The sequence below is a fragment of the Nerophis ophidion genome, linkage group LG10, assembly GCF_033978795.1.
Source record: "Nerophis ophidion isolate RoL-2023_Sa linkage group LG10, RoL_Noph_v1.0, whole genome shotgun sequence".
In the NCBI taxonomy this organism is placed as follows: Eukaryota; Metazoa; Chordata; class Actinopteri; order Syngnathiformes; family Syngnathidae; genus Nerophis; species Nerophis ophidion.
In genome coordinates, this window is record NC_084620.1 from 24,434,027 (window position 1) to 24,460,256 (window position 26,230).

Consider the following 26,230-nt stretch of genomic DNA (forward strand, 5'->3'; position numbering starts at 1 on the left):
AGTCACGACATCCGTCTGCTGCACACGGCCGGCGAGAGAGTGCGTCCGCGTTGGAGTGGCGAGCGCCCGGCCGATGTTCTATTTTAAAGTCGTATCCTTGTAGCTCTTCCAACCACCTGGCGACCTGCCCCTCCGGCTCCCGGAAAGTCATTAGCCACTGGAGGGCAGAGTGGTCAGTCCTAATCACAAAGGGGAGGCCACACAGGTAGTATTTAAAGTGTCTAATAGAGAGCACCATGGCCAGCAGTTCTCGGCGGGTGACACAGTAATTACGCTCCGACTTTGTGAGTTTCTGACTTAAGTACGCCACAACCCTCTCCCCTTCCTGCCACGGTTGTGCAAGTACACCCCCCACCCCCACTCCGCTGGCATCAGTGTCCAGTAAGAAGGGCAGGGCGAGGTCAGGTGGGGCGAGTACCGGGGCCTCACACAGGGCCCGTTTCAACCCCCAGAATGCCTCCTGGCACAAAGTCTTTGCCTCTTTCCAGCAAACGGTGTAGGGGCGCGGCGATTGTAGCAAAACCCCGCACGTGCCTCCGGTAGTAAGAGGCAAGCCCAATGAAGCTCTTCAGCTGTCCTTGGTCTCGAGGGGCGGGCCAGTCTCTCACGGCCCGCACTTTCTCACCCATGGCGCCAATGCCATCGGCACCCAGCTCATGTCCCAAGAAGGTTACTTCTCGTCGCATGAAACTGCATTTCTCAGGGTGCAGTTTAAGGCCCGCTGCTCGAATCCTCTCCAGGACTCTCCTCAAGGACCCCAAAGCTGCTTCGAAAGAACGCCCGTGTACCAGGATGTCGTCCAGGTATACCAGGCACTCTTGGCGTGGAATACCAGCCAGTACTTTGTCCATAAGCCGGGCAAAAGTGGCAGGTGCATTACAGAGCCCAAAACTAAGGACTTTGAATTGCCACAAGCCCCTGCCAGTACAGAAGGCGGATTTAGGGCGAGATTCGGGAGAAAGGGGCACTTGGTAATATCCGCTCTTAAGGTCCAGAGTGGTGAACCACGACGAGCTGGAAACTAGGTCCAGGGACTCATCAATACGGGGTAGGGGGTAAGAGTCCTTTGTGGTCACTTTGTTCAACCGTCTGTAATCCACACAGAATCGCCAATCATCAGCCTTCTTCTTCGCGACCATGACCACAGGTGCCGCCCAGGGGCTCTCAGACGGCTCAATAAAGTCGGCCCGCAGCAGGTCATCCACGGCCTTGTCGCATACCTGCTGCCGAGCGAGGGGGATGCGGCGCGCGTGACATTTGATGGGCCGCGCCAAGCCAGTGTCTATTACATGCTCTGCCAAGTGGGTTCTTCCCACTTCACTCTCATTCGTTGCAAAGCTGCCCTGAAATTCCATCAGCAGCTGTTTCAGCTGTTGTTGTTGCTGTTTTTCCAGGTCTCCGTACTCCTCTCTCCACACCCCTCCCCCTATGACCGGGGGGCCCGGCGGTGGGCGAGGGGATGTGGCCGGGGCTGCCCGGGGCTGGCATCCCCGGGTAGTAAACAGCTCTGTCTCCCCCCTCATTGGCTGAAGGGAGACAGGGTGAGGGCAGGAGTAGTAACTTGGTGCGGTGTGAGGCAACCAGAATGCAGAAGCATGCGGTGAAACGGGAAGGGGCCCGGGAACTAGGGTACCCATGGCAACTGTTGGGCCCCCCGGGAAGTTAAGTGTACCCCTCCCCATGTCTAGCAGGCACCCAGTGACTTGGAGGAAGTCGAGCCCTAAGATGCAGCAGTCTTGCACGTCTGCCACCCAAACTAGATGGCGGACTTTTTCCCCCCACGCACAACCACAGGAACCCCCTTCCCACCATAGGAGCAAGCTGGCCAGTGACTGTGCGGAGCTGTACTGCTGTAGGCTCAAGTGGTGAACTGCTGGGCAGAACATCTGGTCTTACCAGCGTTACTGATGACCCTGTGTCCACCAGGCCCGCGGTAGGCACCCCCTGGACAGAGACAGCAATGTGGCAGGAGCCCCCTCCTTTGGGGCCCCCTCGTGTCCAGCCCACCGCCATTGGTGGCACACTGCTGTCATCTGCTTCTGGGGGGGACGGAGCCCCTCCCCCCTGGCTGTGCCGCTAGGCTCCTCCGGTTGCCAGAAAGCGAGGAGTAGAAGAAGGGGAGTCGTCGTCTGCTTCTGGGGGGGATGGAGCCCCTCCCCCCTGGCTGTGCTGACGGGCTCCTTCCCCTGCCTGACGAGCGTGTGCTGGCGAGTCAGGGTTCGTGGTGGACGTAGGGGCCCGCATACCCCCGACTATGCGGGCCCGGCGCCGTTTCCCGGCTCACGACGAGTGGCAGGGCACTCCCTGCGAAAGTGTCCAGGTTGGCCACATCCCAAGCAGACCTGCATGGGGCGCGGGCCATGTTGATTTTGCAGAGTCACCGCCCTCAGTAGTTCGGTAATTTCTGTCGCCCAAGCCGGCGCCATGTCACCAGACGGGTGTGACGACACCGTCCTCACTGGATGGGGTTTCATTTCCAGTTCCCCAGCTGCAGCAGCACTTCCCAGCATCTCCCTCTCAACAGCAGCTTCCAGTGCCTCCTGCAGGGACCTCGGGTGCTGAAGCTGCACTTGCCCGCGCAGGTCAGGAGGAGTAATGGCTCCAACAAACAGGTCAGTTGCGAGTTCGTTTCGTGCCTCAGCGGGCAGGTGACCATATGCACGGCGCACCTGACCCTCAATGTCATTAGTGAGCCCCCGGAGTGGCTCGCCAGGCTTCCTGCACCTCCCTCTCAGTTCAGTTTTTAGAAGTGCTGGCTGAGACCATCTCCCAAACCTCCTCTTGAGTGCCCCCACAAGGGCTTCGTAGCATCGCTGCTGTTAGGGATCCAGCAGCAGGAGGCACGAAAGAGCCTCTCCCTCTCGACACAAAGCCAATTGCAATGCTTTGTCCTTTGCTTCCCACCTTCTAGCGTCTGCCAACAGTTCAAATTGAGCGTGGAACGCCTCCCAATCCGATCCACCGGCAAATTTTGGCGTCTTCACTGATGCAGCAGACGGTGGGGGGGCCGCGCCGTGCGGGGAAGTTGCTGGCGGCGGCGGCGGCAACTTTACATCTTCACGGGTCGACGAGCCGCTAGTGTGCGAGCAGTAGCGTGGCTGTTCGACAGTCACCCGCTCCAAAACAGCGTCATCCCGCTCCACTTTATACTTCCTTTCACCGGAGCTAAACATGATAAACGGCTAGAGGTCCTAGCTAACTCACAGACTGAAGCTAACTGGCTAATGCGTCCTTACCGCGACAAAGTCTCCTTCGAACTCGCCGTTTTACTTCTGACACCAGTGTAATAATCCCAGGAATGCAGGCTCATACAACTTCTCCGTTTTATCGTATCTTTATTGCACAAGATGCAAAACAACCATACAACAGCACTCATGTGTCTTTCCAGCCGTCTTCCCGGGCAACTCGAACACACACACTCTATCAACAACGTCACTTCCCTATATCTTCCCGGAAGTCCCGCCCCCCAGCCAAAGCCATTCGCTAACACCCCGTAGCAGCCGCTACAGTATGGTTATCTCATTCTCCAAACAGGGTACTTTCATTTCCTGCTTCCAGCTGAAGTTTGATTAATCGAAGATGACATCACGGCGGATTAGAATCCTCCTCTTCTTTTCATCATACAGGCGATATCCCTTGGCATTGTTTGCATATCCCACAAAACGAAGCTTCACAGCCTTTTTGTCCAGTTTCCTTCTTTCTTCATCTGGGATATGTGCATAAGCAATAGAGCCAAACATCTCCATGTGACTCATGTCGGGTTTCTTTCCACACCATTTCTCATAGGATGTCTCTTCCTTCAGAACTGCTGTGGGCAACCTGTTCTGTATGTAAGCTGCGGTGGCTACAGCCTCTGCCCAGAATATCTTTGACAACTTTGCATGTGACAGCATGCTTCTAGCTGCTTCAACTAATGTCCTGATTTTTCTTTCTGCAACATTATTTTGCTGTGGTGAGTGAGGTACAGTCATTTCATGGTGGATGCCTTAAGACTTCAAATATTCTTGAAACTCCTTTGATGTGTACTCACCACCATTATCTGTCTTTAGCCTGGTGACGCTTAGACCAAACTCATTTGAGAATGTTCTCTCAAATTCCTTGAATTTGATTAGCACCTCATTTTTCTGTTTCAAGAAGTATACCTTGCAGCATCTTGTGTAATCATCAATGAAAGTCACAAAATATTTTGCTCCACCCATAGATTCAGTCTGCATGGGACCACAGACCTCACTGTGAATCAGCCGCATCTTGCGTTTGGAACGGATTCCTCCAATCGACTTGAGTGGCTCCTTAGCAAAATTGCCTTCCACACATCCTTCACAGAAGGGAATATCTTTTTCTGCAGAATAGTTCACTCCGTTCACTAGATCTTTGAGTTCTTTAAGCTTGGTAGCGTGAACAAGGCGCTGTTGCCACAGGCTGGCTGCTACAGAAGCACTGTGACATACAGTTTCACTTCCTTCAATATCCAGCTGATATAGTCCATCAGCTCTCTGTGTTCCCATTCCTTGAAGTGTTCCACTTTTTCCACATATGTAGCAACGAGACTTTCTGAACTGCACTGTATTCCCTTTCTTGGTAGCAGTTCCCACTGAGAATAAATTCCCAGACAGCTTTGGAACATACAGCACGTCATACATTGTGATATTTTTTACATCACTTAATTTGAAAGTCATTTTCAGGTTGACATTTCCAATTCCTAGGGCGTCAACTACCCTGCCGTCACCCAGTTTCACAGACTGTGATTTTGTGAACTGCTGGTATTCTTGAATAATGTCTATATCACACATCACGTGGTTTGATGCTCCAGAATCAATTAACCAATCAGCCTGTTGTGGTCTGTCACTGTTTGCATCCGTGATCACAAAGGCACTTTCAGAGGAATCTTCTTCATCCTCACACATCATGGGCTTAGCCTTGTTGATTTTCTTTCGTGGTTTATTTTTCAAGGTTGGAACTTCGCGCTTGATATGGCTTTCTCTACCACATTTGTAACATCTCCACATACTTGTGTCTGCTGCTCCCACTGTTTTGGAGCTATTCTGCACATTTCCTGGAAATTTTGATGACATGGCGGCGGCACCACCTGATGTAGCACCACTGGAATCATTAGCATTTGCTTGCTTTTACTCTTCATTTATTAATGCTTGCTGAACAAACTTCAGTGTCAGGTTGTCAATCTTTGTTTCGAGTGTAGTGACAATTGTGGCATAACTTGGTGGCAAGCTACCCAACAGTGTTACAATTTGGTCTTCGTCTTCAATTACAGATCCAATTGCTCATAGCTGATCAGTTAGCTCCTTCATTTGTTTTAAATGATCAGTTAAAACCTCTATTTCCTTAATTTCACATCTAAAATATAATTTCTTCAGGAACAGTCGGCTAAAGTATCCCTCTCAAAATGGGCTTTCAGCGTGGTCCACGCCTCTGGGAGTTTGACAGTTTGTTATCAGGTACAACTGGGGTATAATTACATTTAGCACTAACATAGAGAATGCTTTCTCTCTCCGTCTTGTGAATTCCGCCTGTGGTGCTGCATTAGCATCTGCGGCTAGCGTCTCCGTCTCCATTAGCATGCCCCATAGTCCTTTAGCCTTTAGCAAGTGTTCCATCTGAAACTTTCACGTTGCCCAGTTCTCTGGTCCGCTCAGTCTGTCAATAAACATCTTATCCTCCATTGTGAGTTCCCACAATACAATTTATCTTCACACAAAGTCCGTGCACAACAGCTTTTTAGCGACGATCTGGGCCCATAACCTGTTCTTTGGCAGATTTTTTATTAACTGGCAGCAGAGGTAATACAGCAAGTGCACATACGAAGTGGAATGAAAATAATCAACAGTACAACAGTGCCATCTATTGGAAACACAACTGCATTACAACACCATACCCCGGACTGTTGAACGACTGAAGCTCTACATAAAAGAAGAATGGGAAAGAATTCCACTTTCAAAGCTTCAACAATTAGTTTCCTCAGTTCCCAAACATTTATTGAGTGTTGTTAAATGAAAAGGTGATGTAACACAGTGGTGAACATATCCTTTCCCAACTACTTTGGCATGTGTTGCAGCCATGAAATTCTAAGTTAATTATTATTTGCAAAAAAAATAAAGTTTATGAGTTTGAACATCAAATATCTTGTCTTTGTAGTGCATTCAATTGAATATGGGTTGAAAAGGATTTGCAGATCATTGTATTCCGTTTATATTTACATCTAACACAATTTCCCAACTCATATGGAAAGGGGGTTTGTATATATATATACAAACCCTGTTTCCCTATGAGTCCATGATACCTTGCTTGGATGACAACATATGTTGCTCCAAAACCTGTATGGACCTTTCAGCATTAATGGTGCCTTCACAGATGTGTAAGTTACCCATACCTTGGGCACTAATACACCCCCATACCATCACAGATGCTGGCTTTTGAACTTTGCGCATATAACAACCCGAATGGTTATTTTCCTCTTTGGTCTGGAGGACACCACGTCCTCTGTTTCCAAATATAATTTGAAAGGTGGACTCGTCAGACCACAGAACACCTTTCCACTTTGCATCAGTCCATCTTAGGTGAGCTCGGGCCCAGCCAAGCCGGCGGCGTTACAGAATATTGTTGATGAATGGGTTTGGCTTTGCTTAGTAGAGTTTTAACTTGCACTTACAGATGTAGCGACCATTTGTAGTTACTGACAGTGGTTTTATGAAGTGTTCCTGAGCCCATGTGGTGATATCCTTTACACACTGGTGTCGGTTTTTGATGCAGTACCGCCTGAGGGATCAAAAGTCCGTAATATCATCGGTTACGTGTAGTGATTTCTCCAGATTCTCTGACCTTTTTGATGATTTTACGGACCGTAGATGGTAAAATCCCTAAATTCCTTTCAATAGCTCGTTGAGAAATGTTGTTCTAAAACTGTTCGACAAATTGCTTACAAATTAATGACCCCTCGCCCCATCCTTGTTTGTGCATTACTTAGCATTCCATGGAAGCTGCTTTTATACCCGATCATGGCACCCACCTGTTCCCAATTAGCCTGCACACCCGTGGGATGTTCCATATAAGTGTTTGATGAGCATTCCTCAACTTTATCAGTATTTATTGCCACCTTTCCCAACTTCTTTGTCACGTGTTGCTGGCATCAAATTCTAAAATTAATGATTATTTGCAAAAAAAAAAGAAGATGTTTATCAGTTTGAACATCAAATATGTTGTCTTTGTAGCATATCAACTGAATATGGGTTGAAAATGATTTTCAAATAATTGTATTCCGTTAATACTTACATCAACACAATTTCCCAACTCATATGGAAACGGGGTTTGTATATATATATATATATATATATATATATATATATATATATATATATATATATATATATATATATATATATATATATGTGTGTGTGTGTGTATATATATATATATATATACATATATATATATATACATATATATATATATATATGAAATACTTGAATTTCAGTGAATTCTAGCTATAAATATACTCCTCCCCCTGAACCCTGTTTTTTTTATGTAAAAGAGTGCCTTTTCAGTACCACATTTTTATATTTGCTAGATTAAGGTGACCTTTTTATATGAATGCTACTCGTTTCTGTACTCAGACGTTCGACTATGTTTACCATGCTTCTTTGAGGTCTGTCACAAACTGTAGAGCCATGACACACAACTGTGACTTGTACTTTTGGATGGGATGGCCTTTACTAGTCACTAAGTGACAGTGTCATTGGTACAATTGTATTTACAGGGCTCTTATAGGACTATTGCCCTCTTACATCTGTACATTGATTACAGAGAGAAGTGCAGACTCTTAGGCACTGAAATCCAATGATCTATGTCCCTTTTGCTTGCACAGAGCTAGGGAAAAAGCTTTTGTCTATACAGCTCCTTGTGCTTTGACCATGCTACAGACTGCAAGCTGACTGAGATTTTATCCTTAAAGATGTTTAAAACCAAACTGAGAGCATTTGAAGCTGCCTAAGTTGACAGTAACTGTGTTTTTTGATGACCATCCTGTCATTTTAATGTGTAATATGATCGCAAATGTAATTTTATGTGTAACGTTGCTGCCTCTTGGCCAAAATTAACTTGAAAAATATTTTTTTAATATCAATGGGATTTTTTCTGGTTAAGTAAAGGTTACACAAAAAAATAAGTTAGGGGTCTATTATGGATTAATATTTTTTTTAGCGGGCAAAATGTGTTTCCTTTGTCAGGTCGCGGGGCTCTCTCTTAGGGATAGGGTGAGAAGCTCTGTCATTCGAGAGGAGCTCAGAGTAAAGCCGCTGCTCCTACACATCAACAGGAGGCAGATGAGGTGGTTCGGACATCTGGCCAGAAGGCCCCCTGAACCCCCTGAGGAGGCGTTCGGGGTGCGTCCGACCGGTAGGAGATCATGGGTATGACCCAGAAAACAGTGGTGAAACTATGTCTCGCAGCTGGCCTGGGAACGCCTTGGGATCCCCCGGGAAGAGCTGGACAAAGTAGCTGGGGAGAGGGAAGTCTGGGCTTCTCTCCTTAGGCTGTTGCCCACACAACCCAACTTCAGATTAGCGGAAGAAGATGGATGGGTGGAATATTTTAAGATTTAGAAAATCTTCATGTTTACCAGCCTTAAGTTTGGAAAACAACCCACAAAATTTATGAGCGGATTTTGATTGACCTTTGACTTTCAGAGGATTCTTAAATTGGGAGATACGGTCTGGCAGAGAGTGTGGATGTTGTCTGTCTATCTGTGTTGGCCCTGCGATGAGATGGCGACTTGTCCAGGGTGTACACGGCCTTCCGCCCAATTGTAGCTGAGATAGGCACCAGCGCCCCCCGCAACCCCAAAGGGAATAAGCGGTAGGAAATGGATGGATGGATGGGTCTGACGGAGGCCTATGTTCTCCCGGGCTTTTTTAGTTTATTATGTGTTACTGTACTGTGTTGTGTGCATTTTAGTGTTATTCCTTTGTTTTCCTAAATTTGTAAACATCAACCTTTTTGAGCCCAAGATCTTTGGTCTCGGCCATGAACCAAAGCAAGATCTACAGTACCCTACTTTCTCACTCACTGACATTTATATGTATTTTACTGAATTTTGTAGAAAAGCTTAAAAACTGATTCTGTATTTAGAGGCAAACATCTGTGTTTCTATGGGCCATTGCTGTCAACATTTTGACTTATCTTATTGTGGCTTTTGCTCAAATCTGCTTTATTTTGAAATTAGGTTTTTTTTCTTTGCCAAAGGACAATTATGATTGAGGCATGTGCGACAGAAGCATCTCTGCTTTTGTGGCTCTTCATCGGGCTTAGTACGTACATTGGTGCTGTGAAAAACAGCAACGCTATTTGGCCTGTTGGCTCTCTGACGTGGGCGAGTAAGGGTGGTTAGACAAAAAGGGGAGTGTTGTTACGGCTGGAGATGGTCGATGCGTTGTCATTTAGCCTTAACACCTCGCCGCAGCTATATGATTTTTTGTGGATATGTCATGCTGGGAGAGCCTGTGTTGTGTGCGCTGGAGCGGCATTGTCCAGGTTTTGGGGACTGAGCTCGGTACTTTGGCTAGCGGAGTGTGTGCGTGGGGAGCGACGAGGCATTTGGGCGGGTTCAGGGATTAACTTGTGAGCTTGTTGGCAGTTCTGTTGGTCACTCTCCTGGAGGGAAGGGAACTCATTTGATCATTCATTCATTTTTCCTAACAATTTCTGGATCGACTGGTAAACTCCCAAGGATTGACCGGTCAATCACAATGTCTGTCACATTTACAATCGACAGCTTGACAACCCCTTCATTAACATGCTATGTCCCTCACAAAATATATTGATGGGAAAATATGTAAACTATGGTCCACTAAAAACCTCCCTGCGTGCCACAAATGGCCCCCAACTTGGATTTTGGACACCTCGGTCTACAGCATATTAGCATTTGAAGACATCGTATTGAATATTCATTAAACATTATCACATAAATTGGAGCTAAAGATCCACCTTCTCATGGCCAGCATCCCAGCATGCATTGCACAGGCCCACGTTGCAGCACTGCTTTGCCTCTCTGTCATGTGACCGGCCGCTGCCGTGAGGAACAAGCTGTACAACTGAGATGCACGATGAGTCAACGTGTGCAAAAACTATGACGTCATTAAGAGAGGTGAAAAACTTACTGCTCCTGAAGACCCGCCCATTTTCACTTGCACCAATTTAGCGAGGGTGGATAACAGTTGCTTGGGGCAACCGGGGACTATGTGACTCTGGAGCCATACCCGAATGGCTAAGTGAAAGTTTTAGTCAATGTAGTTGTACATATTTTGTGCTGTCTGCTTCTTTGTGTCGTGTCACCTCTGGCCGCCTGCGCGTGTGTGTTCCCGCAGTCACCGTCCCCAGAAGCACGATCCAAAGCGTTGAGCTCCTCCTGTTTTTCCAAAAGTGTGGAACAAACCCTATCCAACACAGCCCGCATCATAGCACTGTTTGGTCCTGGAAGAGAGCCATCAGTCATGTGATATTTTTAACTCAACATGTGAAATTTCACCAAATGTATATATGCATATGTGTGGCGAAAAATGATTTAACCTTCTGGCTGTGTATCGCTGTGCACTCCTGTGGGCACATTGGGGGCGTCTGTGATATGGTTGCGTCCGCTCACATGCACATTGCTGAGATTTGGCCATGCAGGGGCACTGGTCTTGGCATCTACCGTAGATTACAGTCATTAAAGCTCACTGACTGCTGTTTAATTTTAGCCTAGCTTCACGCTATCGCACTTGATTCGTGATTTTAAAATAGCAAATTCTTACCAAAGAGTCTAAGTATTTCCGAATTGGCTGTCATCAGTGTCAACGACATTCCAGCCATCTCTAACGACGTCATGAAAGACCCAGACATCACCCTGGCGACTACCATCCCACGGTTTTCTGTAACCATAGCGACGGACGGATGAACATGACATGCCGCGTCATGCTGGTCACCCAATCCGCAATGTTGATACCCAGACTGATAATCGCGGCCCGCGTCGCCACGGCCATCTCCAGACCTGACAGCGCTCCCAGATTGTTCACGCACACAATGAGCTGGTCACCTGTGTCAGAGAGCGGCATGGACACCAGTTTGACCAAGTCACCAAATGTGTTAAATGACAGAGGCTACCTTTCCTAAGGTGCAAGTGTGACTGACTCTCTGCGTTGGTCATGTGATCAATCATGGCTGACACCACTTGGTCTGCAGAATCCACCTAATTTAAGATTCATTCATTCAAAAAAATAAAACAACATAATCTTTGTTTACTATTCTTGGACTCACCTTTGACCTTTTGACACCAGGTTCTCCATGGATTCCTGCAAGAGATGAACAAAAAACAAGATAGTTGTACTTAGACTAGACCAATCGTACAGTGTCTAAATGCTCACTTCACACTGGACATCGCTACTCGCAAGTTATTCATGACAGGTGCAACTTTGTACAAAATATTGAAATTGAAATACAAATAAGACTGAAAATAATCCAATATGTCAGAAAAAATTGCAGTAAAACCGATGTGTCTGAACAAATAAACAGGTCAAAACACGAAAGCGAACCGAGGCCAGCAGGGCCCGGCGACGGAAGGTGAAATTCCACGGAAGTCTATCACTGCAGGAATCAATCAATAAATCAAACAAATGTGATCTATATTGCACTTTTTGTGCATACAAAAGACTTTACAACAGGGAAAAATATAACAAATAGATACATTACAAAACAAAAATCGCACACACATGCAAGCACATCGCACGCACAGCACTATTGACAATAATAAAACATAGCATGGCCTTAAGGATTGAGGAAAATTGCAAGCTTTGATGCGTCCACGCTTCAGACTAACTAGAAATGAAAGTCCTTTAATAAAATAATGTAATTTTTTTTGTGATAACTATAAATAATGATTATAAACATAAAATGACAAAAAATAATAAAAATAGCAGTAGATAATTAATAACCTAAGAATAATTCAAAATGATGAATATAAATCCTGATTCAAAAGGTGTGTTTGTAACATTTACAAAAAAAAATTGGTCTTTGCAGTCTGACTCCTGAGGGTCTCAGGCAGGCTGTTCCACAGGTGGGGGCGATAGTGGCTAAATGCTGCCTCACTGTGGGTCTTTGTTCTGATATTTGGTAAAGATAAAATACCAAGGGACCTCGTCCTCACCTAAGCCGAGCTCCATATCCCCTGGGGGAAGCTCAAAAGAAGGCCGACATCCGGGAACGCTGCACGGGGATAAACTGACTCCAAATGTACCTGCAAAACAATACTAGCAGTCAAGCAGGCTTTTCATCACCATGGACAACCCAGCTTTAGTTAGCACTAGAGCCTTACCTGTGCCCTTTAACACCTCTGTCACCATGGCAACAATGTGGTCCAATGAGCAGCCTTCGTCTGCTAAGGCACCTGCCAGCTGAGGGAAAAGTTTACTTCCATCCTCAAACTCTTTGTCTCTCATGATTAAACTGAATGGTTCACCTTGTGAATGAGAACAGTGCCACACAAGCCCCTTCTCCCTGCCTTCGTGGGGCGTTTAAAGGCGCAGTCATCAGCAACGATGACCATATTGACAGCCACACCGCGGTTGCACGCTTGCTCTGTGGCCAGTCCAAAGTTGAGGCGATCTCCGGTGTAGTTTGTTACAATGACAAGGACCCCAGATGCTCCTGCTCAATCAAAACTTTTGAGGGGGTGCCAATCTTTTTACAGTGAGAGCCGCATACAGAAAAAACAAAGGATGCTGGGGCTGCTATGACATTTTTCACTGGGCTAAATGCAGGTCTATACATGCTAGCTATTTTAAAAATACATTCAGATTGTAGCTTTGTGTTAGTAGATAAAGCACATTGTTATTACTGGAATATATTTTTTAATGTATATTTATTGTTATTTTTTTAGAATATGCTGATAAAAAATCAAGCTGTGAGCCGAAAATGGTTAACAATATTTTTAGTGTACAGGAGAAAAGGTAATCTTACCAGCATTGTGTAGGCACAGAATGGCAGCCAGTATTCCAGCAGGAGGGGGAGACGCAAACACCCCTCCTGCTACTGCTGCAGACAACATCCCAGCACCCACATACCCTGGACATGACATCCCCAGTATTTTCAAAGAGTTTATACACTCTCCACATGTGGTGACATGGTCATACCCCCGTGTGCGGGCTCGTGGCCTGAGCCTCCTCCTGCCAGCAGTGCCACTTTTCCCCTCACATTGTCCAGGTCGGAACGGAGAATGACACGGTGGCCCTGCAGCAAAGAAAGGCCACCGGAGGCCCTGACAAGGCCACAGAGAGCCTCGTCAACACAGTCCTCTGCAGAGTTGATTAGCTTCTTTGGGGGCTGCACCAGAGAGATAATACATTGTTTGGTCTCACAATTGTCACACACACTCAAAAACAACTTAGTAGCCTGAACAATTTGTCAACCTATTTAAGGGGCTGTTTGCAACCTTTACGTGGATGCATAGAGGGCGCTAACTTTCTAATATGTTTTAAGCATTATATTATACCTTTTTACAGCTTCTAGGATGTGATGATGTAAACACTACATAACATGTTGTATGTTGTTAGCTAATAACGATTTGGACATCATTGAATGTATATTACATTGTAACAACATTGCTGCAAATTGTTCGTTACTTCTAATGGACTGCTTTTGTATGTGTGCATGCGCTCCCTGCGTGTATGTGTGGACGAGGCAGCGGCGATGACAAGCCTGAATGCCAAACAAATTCCCCGGGTCGACGAGCAAGTTTTATTCAATATATTTAGTGTTTGTATGTACACGACAGACATTTTAAAAATATATATTAGTAACATAAGCTAGTTGGTTAGAAAAAAAATAACTAATAGGGCTGCAACTAAGATAGGGCTGCAACAATTAATTGATTAGAAAAAAGCTTTGATTTCTTTTTTGTTGCTTTGATTAATCTTTTAATGAGTGTTACTAGTGCAAATGTATAAAATCTGGACTGCATGGAGTGCCGGAAACTTTAAATACATAGACATAGATTCCACACGGTCCCTGCAATAGAGCTCACATGAGAGCAATGGTGTGTGAGTGATGTGATCTGTGTGAATGTTTTTCACATCTTTGAGTTAATAGACACTAATGGATGTTAAAAGTGCAATTTTAACGTGGATTATGTGCATTTATTATAAAAAATAATAAAGGTTATGGCAAGCACAACAATAATTGTTTATTTCACACATTTTCCTGAAAATATAGATGTTCATATTATATAGTATTTGATTATGATTACTCAATTAATCAAACAGAATAATCGATAAGAGTACTCGTTACCAGAATAATTGATAGTCGCAAACACTCCTTTTAATTCACCTTTATAACACTCATTAGGAACTGGGGACAGGGCTACAAGGGGTAAAGGGAGTCTATAGCCCCATCAGAAATCTGTCCCCAGTTGAGCTCCCCACCCTTTCAGCATTTTAGGTCCCTATTATGGAAAACCAACTTTTCTTAACAATTGGTACCTGCTGTTGTGTATTTTGGATCTGTATAAGTCCTAGACACTTGAAATCAATCCGTGGGGGCATTGCGGAAATATTTATAAAAAAATCTTGCCTTCCTTCATACCTTCTCCAAAGGAGGCATTTGGAATTTGCCCCATTTGTGACGTCAGTGGATTATCCATATACCGGTATGATAAAACATGATGCCACATAAATAAGATCACCCACAAAACGGGACAGCTTCATGGCAGCCAATCCTCTCCGTGAGTGTATCTTTCCTAAGCCGTTCACCGGGCGGAGTCTCTCTTTCTGTGGCTAATCACGTAACTGGGTTCATTTTTCTAATGCCAATCAAAAGTCCAGCTTCATCTTTTGGCCGTCCAATAACAGCCTGAATATGACCCTTTTTGTCCCTCCCCTACGCGCACTGGGCCAAGCCCATCTTTTCTAAACCTATCATCGGGCTGAGTCCATCTTTCTATGGCAGGGGTCGACAACCGGCGGATCTGGAGCCGCATGGGGCTCTTAAGCGCCGCCCTAGGAGCTATCTGGAGCTTTTTCAAAAATATATGAAAAATGGAAATGATGAGGGGAGAAAAACATATTTTTTCTTTTAATTTGGTTTCTGTAGGACAACCATGACACAAACCTCCCTAATTGCTATAAAGCACACTGTTTGTATTAAACATGCTTCACTGATTTGAGTATTTGGTGAGCGCCGTTTTGACCTATTAATTTTGGCGGTCCTTGAACTCACCCTAGTTTGTTTACAATTTACATGTATAACTTTCTCCGACTTTCTAAAACATGATTTATGCTACTTGTTTTTCTGTCTCATTTTGTCCACCAAACTTATAACGTTGTGCATGAATGCACAAAGGGGAGTTTTGTTGATGTTATTGACTTATGTGGAGTGTGCTAATCAGACATATTTGGTCACGGCATGACTGAAAGCTAATCGATGCTAACATGCTATTTAGGCAAGCTGTATTTACATATTGCATTACTATGCCTCATTTGTAGCTATAGCTGAGCTCATTTAGTTTCCTTTAAGTCCTCATAAATCAATTTATATCTCATGACACACTATCTGTATGTAATATGGCTTTTAATTTTTTGCGGCTCCAGACAGATTTGTTTTTGTATTTTTGGTCTAATATGGCTCTTTCAACATTTTGGGTTGCCGACCCCTGTTTTATGGCCATTCACACATCTTTCTAAACTGCTATCAAATGTCCAGCTCCATCTTTTGGCTGCCCAATCACAGCCTGAATGCAAACTTTTTCGGCCGGCCCCTCTAGAGCAATCATTTGGGAATGCACTTTGTAGCCTTTAGGTTAACCATTAATAATTTCTTAAGTTATAATGATGTGATCCGAAACAATATTGCCAATGCACAGTTGTCTGTTTTCATTAATTATGCTGCACATAATAAAGACACTTGCTGTCATTTTTAATGTATTGTCTGGTTATTAGCAGACGTATGAGCGTCACCTTTGCACTCGAAACATTTTTGCCACCGTTGCTTTTGTTCAGATTGAAGGGGCTGTTAGAAACATTTACACAGATGTCTCGAGGGCACTAACTTTCCAATGTATTTTACACATTATTTCCTGCCCTCTTCCGGCTTCTATAGGACGTGATGACGTAACTATGTACGTACATAACACATGCACAGGCATTAGCTTTGGGTGTTGTAAGCTAATAATATAGCGATTTGAATAGTTAATGTTAGCCATCATTGAATGTATATCACCCTGGACACAAAATATCCTCCCCTCTTCCCTCAGGCAGGAGACTACGGTCCATCCAGACCCACACCTCCCGCCACCTGAACAGTTTTTTCCCCTCGGCCATCAGACACGTGAACAATACCAAGATCTGATAGCTCAATTACAGCTCATGTTATTCTATTCTGTCTTATATGTCTTTTTTGTTGCACGATTGCGCCAGGTAAAATACCTAGTTTGTGAACCCGTTCTCAAACAATGGCAATAAAAACTTTTCTGATTCTGATATCATAAAAACAACATGACTACAAATTGTTTGTTGCTTCTCTTGGACTGCTTCTGTATGTGTCTTAATTTCCCCTCGGGGATTATTAAAGCATGTTGGATTCTGACTCGGTGTGCACGCGCTCCCTGCACGTACGAATTGACGAGAGAGGGTTTAGTGACCGCTGTAAACACCAACCTTTTTATTCGGGCCGTTAAAACAATTTCACTACACAAACTTAGTAATCATGAAAAATATAGTCCGTTTTCACACAAATTGTATTCTGTTAAACCACTAGTGGTATAACACAAGCAAGCCAATGTCATTTTTGTTTTATTTTTAGCTTTGAAAAACATAACTGTGAGAAAGTTATAAACAGCCTCTTTAACTACTTTGTTGACTAATCTTTGGGCAAATTTAGTTAAAACTACTTTTATATCGAACATGCTGTTGCTGTGTACCATAACTGATTTTATCTAAAAAAAAAAAAAAAGAGAACTGAAGTTTTGAAAATCGATTATTTTCTCAGCACCCACCTAAGCTCCCTTCTCATACCCCCTTGGCCCTGGGAGAAAAAAATCCTGGGGCCGTCCCTGTTGGGAACGCCTTTAAAGTTTGATTAGATCAAATAAATAGAGATGGGCAAGCTACTTGGAAAGTGTAGTAAGCTGAGCTACAATTACTCTTGATTAAATGTAGCTAAGCTACATGGCAAAAGTAGCTTGTTACATCAAAGTTACTTTTAACAGCATTTATATCTGTGAGCCTACATGTATAATATCGATGTTAATGTAGCTGAAAGTGTACAAATGGACCCAGTGAGTGTCAATTACTATTTACTATCTGTCATTTAGCTGGGAGACCCTACAACTACCTCTGAGGGTTCCCACACCCAACTGTGTATATTTATTTAGTTTGTCTTTTCTTTGGCCCAAACCTATAATGTTATTCACTCTCTTTGCCTACAGTAAGAAAAACAGTGTCTATTAATATATTGACAGAAAAAAACAATGACTTGTGTTTTGTTTGGGAACAGTTAGTAATGGTTATGTCCAGTAAAACTTCTCTTGAAATCCACTCGCCTTAATGCAAGTTCTTAAATTTGTGTTTGGCGTTATAGATGAAGAGAGCAGATATGATTTTGGTTAACAGAGTAAACAACTAAAAACTAAGGTTTGGGGAATTGTTTTCGCTAAATGCATACATTTATCTAAGTATGCCCAAGGACATGCATTATTGTCGGTTTCCTGCACGTCGTCTTCATCACTAAAAGAGAAATATAATCTGAGGGAAAGAATTCCTCAGCTATTTCCAAGTATATTTGTTTTTTCAGCCGTCAGCTTGAAGCGTGTCTGTTATTATTTTGCTTACTAGTTTCGAAGATCCGCCTTGTCTAGCCTCAGATTAACCAGTCTGTAATATTTCGCTCTAACCTCTAGCCAATTGTGACTCATCGTGCAAACCCCAACCAATCATCATTGATTTTCTCCGTATGTGTAAATGTTCTGGGCAGCACGGTGGAGGAAGGGTTAGTGCGTCTGCCTCACAGTACGAAAGTCCTGAGTAGTCAGGGTTCAATCCCGGGCTCTGGATCTTTCTGTGTGAAGTTTGCATGTCCTCCCTGTGAATGCGTGGGTTCCCTCCAGGTACTCTCGCTTCCTCCCACTTCCGAAGACATGCACCTGGGGATAGGTTGATTGGCAACACTAAATTGGCCCTAGTGTATGAATGTGAGTGTGAATGTTGTCTGCCTATCTGTGTTGGTCCTGCGATGAGCTGGCGACTTGTCCAGGGTGTACACCGCCTTCCGCCCGATTTTAGCTGAGATAGGCACCAGCGCCCCCAAAGGGAATAAGCGGTAGAAAATGGATAAATTGTTCTCATTTATCCAGATCATTGTATTTTCCATATTTTTTGGCCTGGATTCGCAGTCCATTTTCTCTCTTTGTAGCTTTAATGTAAGCTACCTAGCAACATGGGTCTAAAAGTAGCTAATTAAACTAGAGGAAAGCTACTCGGTAAAAATAAGTAACTAAGTTACAGGAAAAGTTGTTGGAAAATGTATTTAAGCTACGTAGCTTGGCTACATGTATAGCTAGTTACTGCCCAACACTGCCAATACAATAGTTATATCGCCAAACAACAATTCCCATTTTTGATTGACACACAATACTGTTAAGTATGGTAGCTGTAGCTTGGATGGTAAATATATAGTAGTTTACATATAGTCTAATTCTGCACAGACTTCGATTTCTGAGGGTAGAAAAGTGTTGAAAAGTCCGCGTAAAGTCACAAAGAATGAAAGAAAAGAAGCACATTGTCGTGTTTGAGTCTCTGCTGTGTGTCTTTTGGGTGAGTTTACCTCCATGACAAGTTTCTCTCCCAGATGCAGGTGGACGCAGCCTACAATGTACTTTGAACATAAAAGACCCGGATGTCACCCCTTCAAAACAAAATAAAACATGTTGTAAAGATAATACGTTAAAACAATGATGATAAATAATAACTCACGATTCTTAAAACTGCAACGCAAAAGGCCTGGCATTTTGGTCAGGATCCGCTCAATCAATATTAGTTATGTTTAAAGCATGATAGTGTTGTTTGACGTCGACGTCACGGTCTCAGCCGCGCCTTTTTCATTAGCATTCACTATTTCTTTCTGAGAGCAAAATTATTACAAAAATGGTTCGAAGACATATTAATGCAAGCAAGACCAACGATACAAGGTTACATGTTATTAAAATATTTTAATCAGTCAATCATTAGCTGACAAAACCACAATACTAGAAAGTATATATTTTAGGTAGTGAATTATGTGTGCTGAAGTTTTATTTTGTAGAATACGTGAGTCTAACCCCGCTCACTCGGGCGCCACCATGAGGACATCGAACCAACCCGAGACCAGCGGCTCGCCATGACGCACGGAGCGCAAATCGTCCGCTCGCCTCAGCCCATCTCGGGACAGTCCAGAACAAAATGCGGTATGGCGACGGTGGAGGCAGCCGCCGAACACGAGCGAATTCTCCGCGAAATAGAGAGCACGGACACCAACTGTATTGGGCCGACTCTCCGGTAAGTTCCCCTGCTTCGGCTGTGCTGCTCCACCCCTCTCGGCGGCTTCGCCCAGCTGGCTAGCTCCGAACTTTAAAACACCCAACGTCCTTTATCGGACACCTAGCTTGCCAGCTAACTCGCTTCATTAGGTGGAAATCCTTTTGGTCTCACTGCCCAGCCGAGCCTTTCTTGTGTCTGAATCCTGACATATGTGAGCAGGCTAACGTTAGCCTACTCTGCTAATTAATTGTAATTCTGCTCACTTGTTTCACTGAAGAACGAACCCTCACTATTCAGTTGAAAGACTAGCTAACACTTCATCCACTTTGGTCCTTGTTGTGCCACTAAATGTAAACAAAGCATATTGTTAACATTGACAGTTATTTGTAGGACATATGTGCTCTTACTATCACTTATAAATTCAGACGCAAAATACTGGACAAAAAGTCATGATGGGCTGTCAGTGTTGCCATAGCGCATATTGAACGTCCAATCGGGTTGCGCTGACGTCATTCCGCAACCTGCTTCTGGCTACTTGGGTCTCCTGTGCATAATATCTTAATATGTCCATCCATTTCCTACCGCTTGTCCCTTTTGGGGTGGCGGGGGGTGCTGGAGCTGTCTATCTCAGCTACACATGGGCGGAAGGCGGGGTAGTTTTGTCCTAGCTATTCCAGTCCTCTTATCTTCTTTGATTTGTTCCCCCATCTTGTTTCCTTGGTCTTTGTCGCAAAATAACATTTTCCATAAAAACAGGGAAACACTGTAAGCAAGACTTGTTTTTTAAAAGACTTTGCAACTTCTAATGTTATTTCTATCCATCCATCCATCCTACCATGAATTGATTAACGTGGATCCCGACTTAAACAAGTTGAAAAACTTATTCGGGTGATACCATTTAGTGGTCAATTGTACGGAATATGTACTGTACTATGCAATCTACTAATAAAAGTTTCAATCAATCAATCAATCCATTTTTCTACCGCTTGTCCGTTTCGGGGCCGCGGGGGGTTGCTGGATCCTATCTCAGCTGCGTTTCGGGCGGAAGGCAGGGTATACCTATTTCTCACTATCAAAATATGATTCTTATTTGCAAACTATCTCGCAAACTGCCTGGTGACTTGAGTGGGTGCCACAGAATTGTATTTGTGGGAATAATAAAAGTGTTATGTGTTTTACGTACCACAGTCGCATATAAAAAAAAAAAAAAAGAATATGGCAAACTAAACAACAGGCGCCATGACCGCTACCAAGGATGTGGGTGGCTGTACTCGGGTGCATGCAATTGCTTTCGTTTTGACATGAGGTTTTCTGACGAAATAGACCAAAATAATACGTCTATTTATACTTCTAAACATACTGCGGCTCATAAACTTACAATAAAACATGCTTTTATATTGTAAAAGTAAAATTTTGCAGCTGTATTTGATCCACTATGCTCCTACATTCCTGCAATATTTTGTGACCAGCAGGCACTGTAACACCCACCCGACAGCGCAATAAACATCTATTACTACACCCGAAAATTGGTTTCTTTTACTCATTCAATTTCCGTCTGTTTGTATTTGTGTTTGACATTCTCTTCTATTGTTACTGATTGCATTATTTTAGTTTTACTGAGATTCAAAGATAGTCTGTTTTTGCATGACCATTTCTTTAATTTGTTAATTTCTTCTGTTATTGTTTGTATAAGCTTCTGTGATATACTGAACAGAACGCAAACATTGTGTCGTTTGTTTACCTGGCACAAGACACTGTTATCGGGGGTTCTCCAGTGTTGTTCACGGACCTTCACTTCCCATACTTGTCTTCTTTCCGGCAATGTAAAAGCTTTCCACAATTCTTGTGGGTGGAGCAGGCCCATGTTGCACTAAGGGGCATTTATACATTGACTCAAAGTTAGTAGCACTCATGGCGCCCTTTAGTCACATGAGTGCCTTTTGACCAATCATCGAGGAGATCGCCTGAAACGAGTTGGCCCTATTCTCTTTATACATGACTTTATGTGCTGCTATTTGTTGCTCTTGCTGGTCAGTAGAAACAATGCAGTTGATTTGTCCAAGAGGGAAATAGAGTTAAAATAATTAAGTGTGTGTGTATGCGTGTGTACTTGGTGAGCAGGATGAAGCATGCTGTTACATTCCTTTCTGACAGTAGACCTGCTCAGGACATGTCAACTCGGTCACATGGCTGCATCAAATGCACAAGTGGGACTGATAGAGTTGTTGGTCATTTGCTTTGTTAACCTTACACTGCAGCGATATTTACAGTACTGGAGCATCTCATCTATGTGACGTAGAAATACACTCTACATACGTTCAGTGTCTTTCTGTCATAAGGTGCTGGGCGTTCTAAATGAGTGAATAATCTGAATCCAGTCAGCACTATATTTCACACATACACACGCACACATACACACATTGTTTAAATATAACTGAAAAAAGCCCCTGATGCCATCAGGCCGCTCTCTTTCCCCATTGTACTCGTCAACATTTCAAGACACTTCCTGGTCAAAAGGAGGGTGGGGGATTCACACTGTAGAAAGGTGTTTGTGTGTGTATGTATGTGTGTGGGATGGGGAGGTGGTAAAGGAAAAAACACAGGAAGATCATAACAAAAGCTTGTTGTGGGATTTCGGCCAACAGGAAATCAGGTGACCTAATTCCTCTGTCTTGTCCAGGTCAGTGTACGATGGCCAGGAACATGGCGTATTCATGGACAAACTGGACGCTCGGATTAGGAATCACGACAGAGAGATCGAGAAGATGTGCAACCACCACTTCCAGGGCTTTGTGGACTCCATCACAGAGCTTCTCAAAGTGCGAGGAGAAGCGCAGAAGCTGAAGGTAACACGCATGAAGATGAGTAAGACCAGCTCCGTTCATCTTTTTTAATATTGCCCTTTTTATCATCCAGAGTCAGGTGACTGAGACAAACAGGTCCCTTCAAGGTGACGGAAAAGAGGCAAGTTGACTCACTGACAAAAAAGCATCCATCCACAGTAAAAACCTCATCTTCACCCCCTACTCCTACCTCTGCAGTTGATGAACTCCATGGAGGACCTGAGGCAGTGTCGAGTACAACAGAGAAACATCGCCACAACTGTGGACAAACTGACGCACTGCCTGCCAGGTCTCAAACATCTACACACACACACATGTCCAATTTCCAATCACTGACAGAGTCACTAACAAGTGTCTGTATTTTGTGTGCCAGTCTTGGAGATGTACGCACGCCTACAAGAGCAAATGGAGACTAAAAGGTATGAGTATCATCTCCAAATCATTCTCATCTCATGCCCACTGAACAGGTGGTGGTGGTTTTGCTTGTAAATTTGAAGTAATTTGAGACAACTAGAAACCTAGCAGCAATGGAGGAATGTCAAGTTAACAAACATAATTTTTAATTTTCCTGAAGGAACTCTCCTGAAGGAATCAATAAAGTACTATCTATCTATCTATCTATCTATCTATCTATCTATCTATCTATCTATCTATCTATCTATCTATCTATCTATCTATCTATCTATCTATCTATCTATCTATCTATCTATCTATCTATCTATCTATCTATCTATCTATCTGCCTACCTACCTACCTACCTACCTACCTACCTACCTACCTACCTACCTACCTACCCACCCACCTACCTACCCACCAACAGGAGAAAAGCCTGTTGACATGCAAATTTAAAAGATTCACTGTGTGACTGTCAGATAGTTCAGCTGCTATCCACTAGATAGAGCCAGAGAACTGTGAATAGCTCCAAATGTCCTGCTTCCCTCTCCCCTCTATCCCTGCCTGGCCTGGCTCTGACCTGAGGACAGAAGTCTGATTGGTCCTAAATTAATGGTTTGTTTGTGTGCTTTTCTGCTGCTCGCTGTCCCCGCAGTGAGCAGAGAGCAGAGAGCAGCTTGTGGTCAGCCAACGCTGCAAGTGAGGCAAATACAGTGAACGTCATAGCGCGTGTGTGTTTTTTGGTGTGCCTCTGTTGTAGAGCTAATTTTACTCCTATTCCCATAGGAACCTAGCACTTTTAAAAGAGAAAGTAAATTGTGTGTGTGTGTGCGTGTGTGTGTGAGAAGGTACTACCCTGCGCTGTGCACCTTGGAACAGCTAGAGCAGACGTGTCTTCCCAGGGCAGGCCAGTACCGGTTCTGCACCATCATGGCAGAAAACATTCCGAAGTTGAGGACACAGATCCGGGACACAGCCATGATCCAGCTGAAAGACTTTCTAGAGAGCATCCGGAAACACTCGGACAAGATCGGAGAAACGGCCATCAGGCAGGTATGTTATGTAATACCATTGTGTGCTTCTAGAGGTGCTAGTGAGTCGCGTACGAAGAGCCTATGACCAAGGCGATCTCCTCAATGATTGGTAAAAAGGCACTCACATGACTACAGGGCACCATGACTGCTACCAACTTTGAGCTGATCCTATGTGTTTGCGGTGCTTCCTTGTTAGTTTTTTGGCGTGTAAAAATGCCATGTTGTGCTGCACTGGGCTGCTCCATTGCAAGAATTGTGGAAATCTTTGACATCACTTTCCCCACAACCCGCAAAAAAGACAAGTATGGCAAGTGAAGGTTCGCGAACAACATTGAAGAGCTACCGATTACAGCCTCTTGTTTGAAGTAAACACATGACACAACATCTGTGCTTTGTTCAGGACAGAAAACACAGAAACTAATACAAAAAATAACAGAATAAATTATTAAATTTGAGAGATGGTTTGACAAAAACAGACTTTTTGAAACTAAGTAAAACTAAAATAATGCAATTTGCAGATTTAGAGGCAGCAGAGCAATCGGATTTGATAAAACCTCATTGAGCTGGATGCAATCTTACCTGGAGGGGAAGAAACAGGTGTATAAACAGGCAGTATATTAGGGCCTTTACTGTTTTATAATATACGTAAATGACATGTCATCAGCATGCAACTGTGAATGGTTCCTGTTTGCGGATGACTCGGCTCTGCTGGTATCCGGCAAGGACAAGTCACAAGTGGAAAAAATCCTCAGTGCTGAACTCCGTTGTTTTTGCACCTGGCTCACTGACAATAAACTTTCCATACACTTAAGTAAAACGGAATCCATCCTATTTGGGTCCCACATCAATCTTAAAAAAAGTCAGTGACTTCACTATAAAAGTGTGTGACAATGTTATCACCAGGAAAGAAGAGGTCACCTACTTAGGTTCCATTCTAGAAGCTAATCTTTGTTGTGATAAAATGGCAACCAAGGTAATCAAAAAGGTCAACCAACGAACAAGATTTCTATACAGAATCTCGTCTCTGGTCCACAAAAGCACCTTGAAGATCCTAGCGGGAACTCTCTTTCAACTCGTTTTCTATTACGCTTGTACCTCCTGGTACCCTAGCACAAAAACCCTCAAATTTAGACTCCAAACATCCCAGAACAAGCTTGTCAGGTTACTTTTAGACCTCTACCCGAGATTACATCTCACTCCTACCCATTTCTCCAAAGTGGGCTGGCTCAGGGTGGAGGACAGAGTAAAACAACTTGCACTGAGCCTAGTCTATAAAATCCGCTACACCTTCCTGATACCGAAGTACATGTCAAACTACTTCCAGAACTTAAATGAACGCCATAACCACAACGCCAGGGGGAGCTCCACAAACCACGTTAAACCCAAATTCCAATCTAACAAAGGTCTTAACTCATTCTCTTTCTATGCCACATCAATATGGAATGCACTTCCAACGGTTGTAAAAGAATGTGCATCTCTATCCTCCTTCAAAAGCGCACTAAAAAGAACACCTCCAGGCAACTTCAACCCTAAACTAACAACCTCCCTCCTCCACATCCCACCTCTCCAGATTGTATTTAATCAAATGTATATACTTGTTCTTATGCTTTCTGAACTCACTATGTTCACTGCTCCCTGTAAATATCCTACCAAGTCAGACCTGCACTGTTTCAGTGTCCTTTTCTCTGACGATGCAATTGTTGATGACTGAAGTACTGATTTCAACCAAATCTACCCCCCGGATTGTAAATATTGTAAATAGTTCAATGTATATACTCTGATGATTAACTTGTGTAATGTCTGTATTATGCTGATAGTATATATTTATACCACGATTTGTGTAATGTGGACACCTACCTAAACAAGTTGAAAAACTTATTTGGGTGTTACCATTTAGTGGTCAATTGTACGAAATTATGTACTGTACTGTGCAATCTACTAATAAACGTTTCAATCAAACAATCAATCAAAAAAAGTAAGAGAGAAAGTCAAACACATATACAAATACAAATAGATGAGTAAAAGAAACCACATTTTGGGAGTAATGATAGATTAAAAAACTGGAACTGGAAATGTCATGAAAAAATATGTCAAGAAATACGTCAATAATGAAAAAAACAAACTATGTTCTGGACCAAAAATCTCTCCATATTCTTTGCTGCTCGCCAGTGTTACCATATCTAAGTTATTGTGCAGACACATGGGAAAAAAATACAAAAGTACACTTATTTACTTAGCATGTTACAAAAAAGAAAGATCAGTTAGAATAATACATAATGAGTGATAGATACCGTGATCATACAGTGGACATACTTTACACAAAAGTCATAATTTCCCTGTGATTGTTGGTCTAAAGATAATGAAGATTTTGGCAAAATTAGCATAATAAGTTGTTTTTGTTTGTTTGTAGTTCTGT

The 26,230-nt window shown here is 43.5% G+C and overlaps 2 protein-coding genes across 6 annotated transcripts in view; one reads left to right on the forward strand and one right to left on the reverse strand.

Moving 5' to 3' along the window:
* The window catches only part of tkfc (triokinase/FMN cyclase), a 48,637-nt gene that overhangs the window by 13,394 nt on the left and 9,013 nt on the right, over positions 1–26,230 (reverse strand). The window contains exons 1-15 of one of the 4 annotated variants that reach the window (XR_009808452.1): positions 19,002–20,015; positions 18,853–18,933; positions 13,173–13,362; positions 13,000–13,104; positions 12,500–12,687; positions 12,356–12,434; positions 12,188–12,277; positions 11,302–11,336; positions 11,149–11,233; positions 10,991–11,080; positions 10,800–10,916; positions 10,576–10,695; positions 10,342–10,479; positions 10,167–10,273; positions 9,994–10,100 (exon numbers count right to left, since the gene is read on the reverse strand). Coding sequence is in view for 3 of the 4 variants with exons in the window: in XM_061913068.1 (XP_061769052.1) it covers positions 9,994–10,100; positions 10,167–10,273; positions 10,342–10,479; positions 10,576–10,695; positions 10,800–10,916; positions 10,991–11,080; positions 11,149–11,233; positions 11,302–11,336; positions 12,188–12,277; positions 12,356–12,434; positions 12,500–12,687; positions 13,000–13,104; positions 13,173–13,362; positions 18,853–18,858 (1,457 nt within the window). In the remaining variant the exon portion in view is untranslated. Of the gene's footprint in view, positions 1–9,993; positions 10,101–10,166; positions 10,274–10,341; positions 10,480–10,575; positions 10,696–10,799; positions 10,917–10,990; positions 11,081–11,148; positions 11,234–11,301; positions 11,337–12,187; positions 12,278–12,355; positions 12,435–12,499; positions 12,688–12,999; positions 13,105–13,172; positions 13,363–18,852; positions 18,934–19,001; positions 20,016–26,230 lie in introns of those variants that run through there. The other 3 variants (XM_061913068.1, XM_061913066.1, XM_061913069.1) reach the window with 3 other exon arrangements.
* Positions 19,337–26,230, forward strand: part of exoc6b (exocyst complex component 6B) — a 58,733-nt gene continuing 51,839 nt past the window's right edge. Inside the window, exons 1-6 of one of the 2 annotated variants that reach the window (XM_061913063.1) lie at positions 19,337–19,562; positions 22,225–22,390; positions 22,461–22,508; positions 22,586–22,676; positions 22,761–22,806; positions 23,629–23,833. In XM_061913063.1, the coding sequence (XP_061769047.1) occupies positions 19,405–19,562; positions 22,225–22,390; positions 22,461–22,508; positions 22,586–22,676; positions 22,761–22,806; positions 23,629–23,833 (714 nt within the window). In that variant the 5' untranslated portion in view covers positions 19,337–19,404. The remainder of the gene's footprint in view (positions 19,563–22,224; positions 22,391–22,460; positions 22,509–22,585; positions 22,677–22,760; positions 22,807–23,628; positions 23,834–26,230) is intronic. The other variant, XM_061913064.1, reaches the window with a different exon arrangement.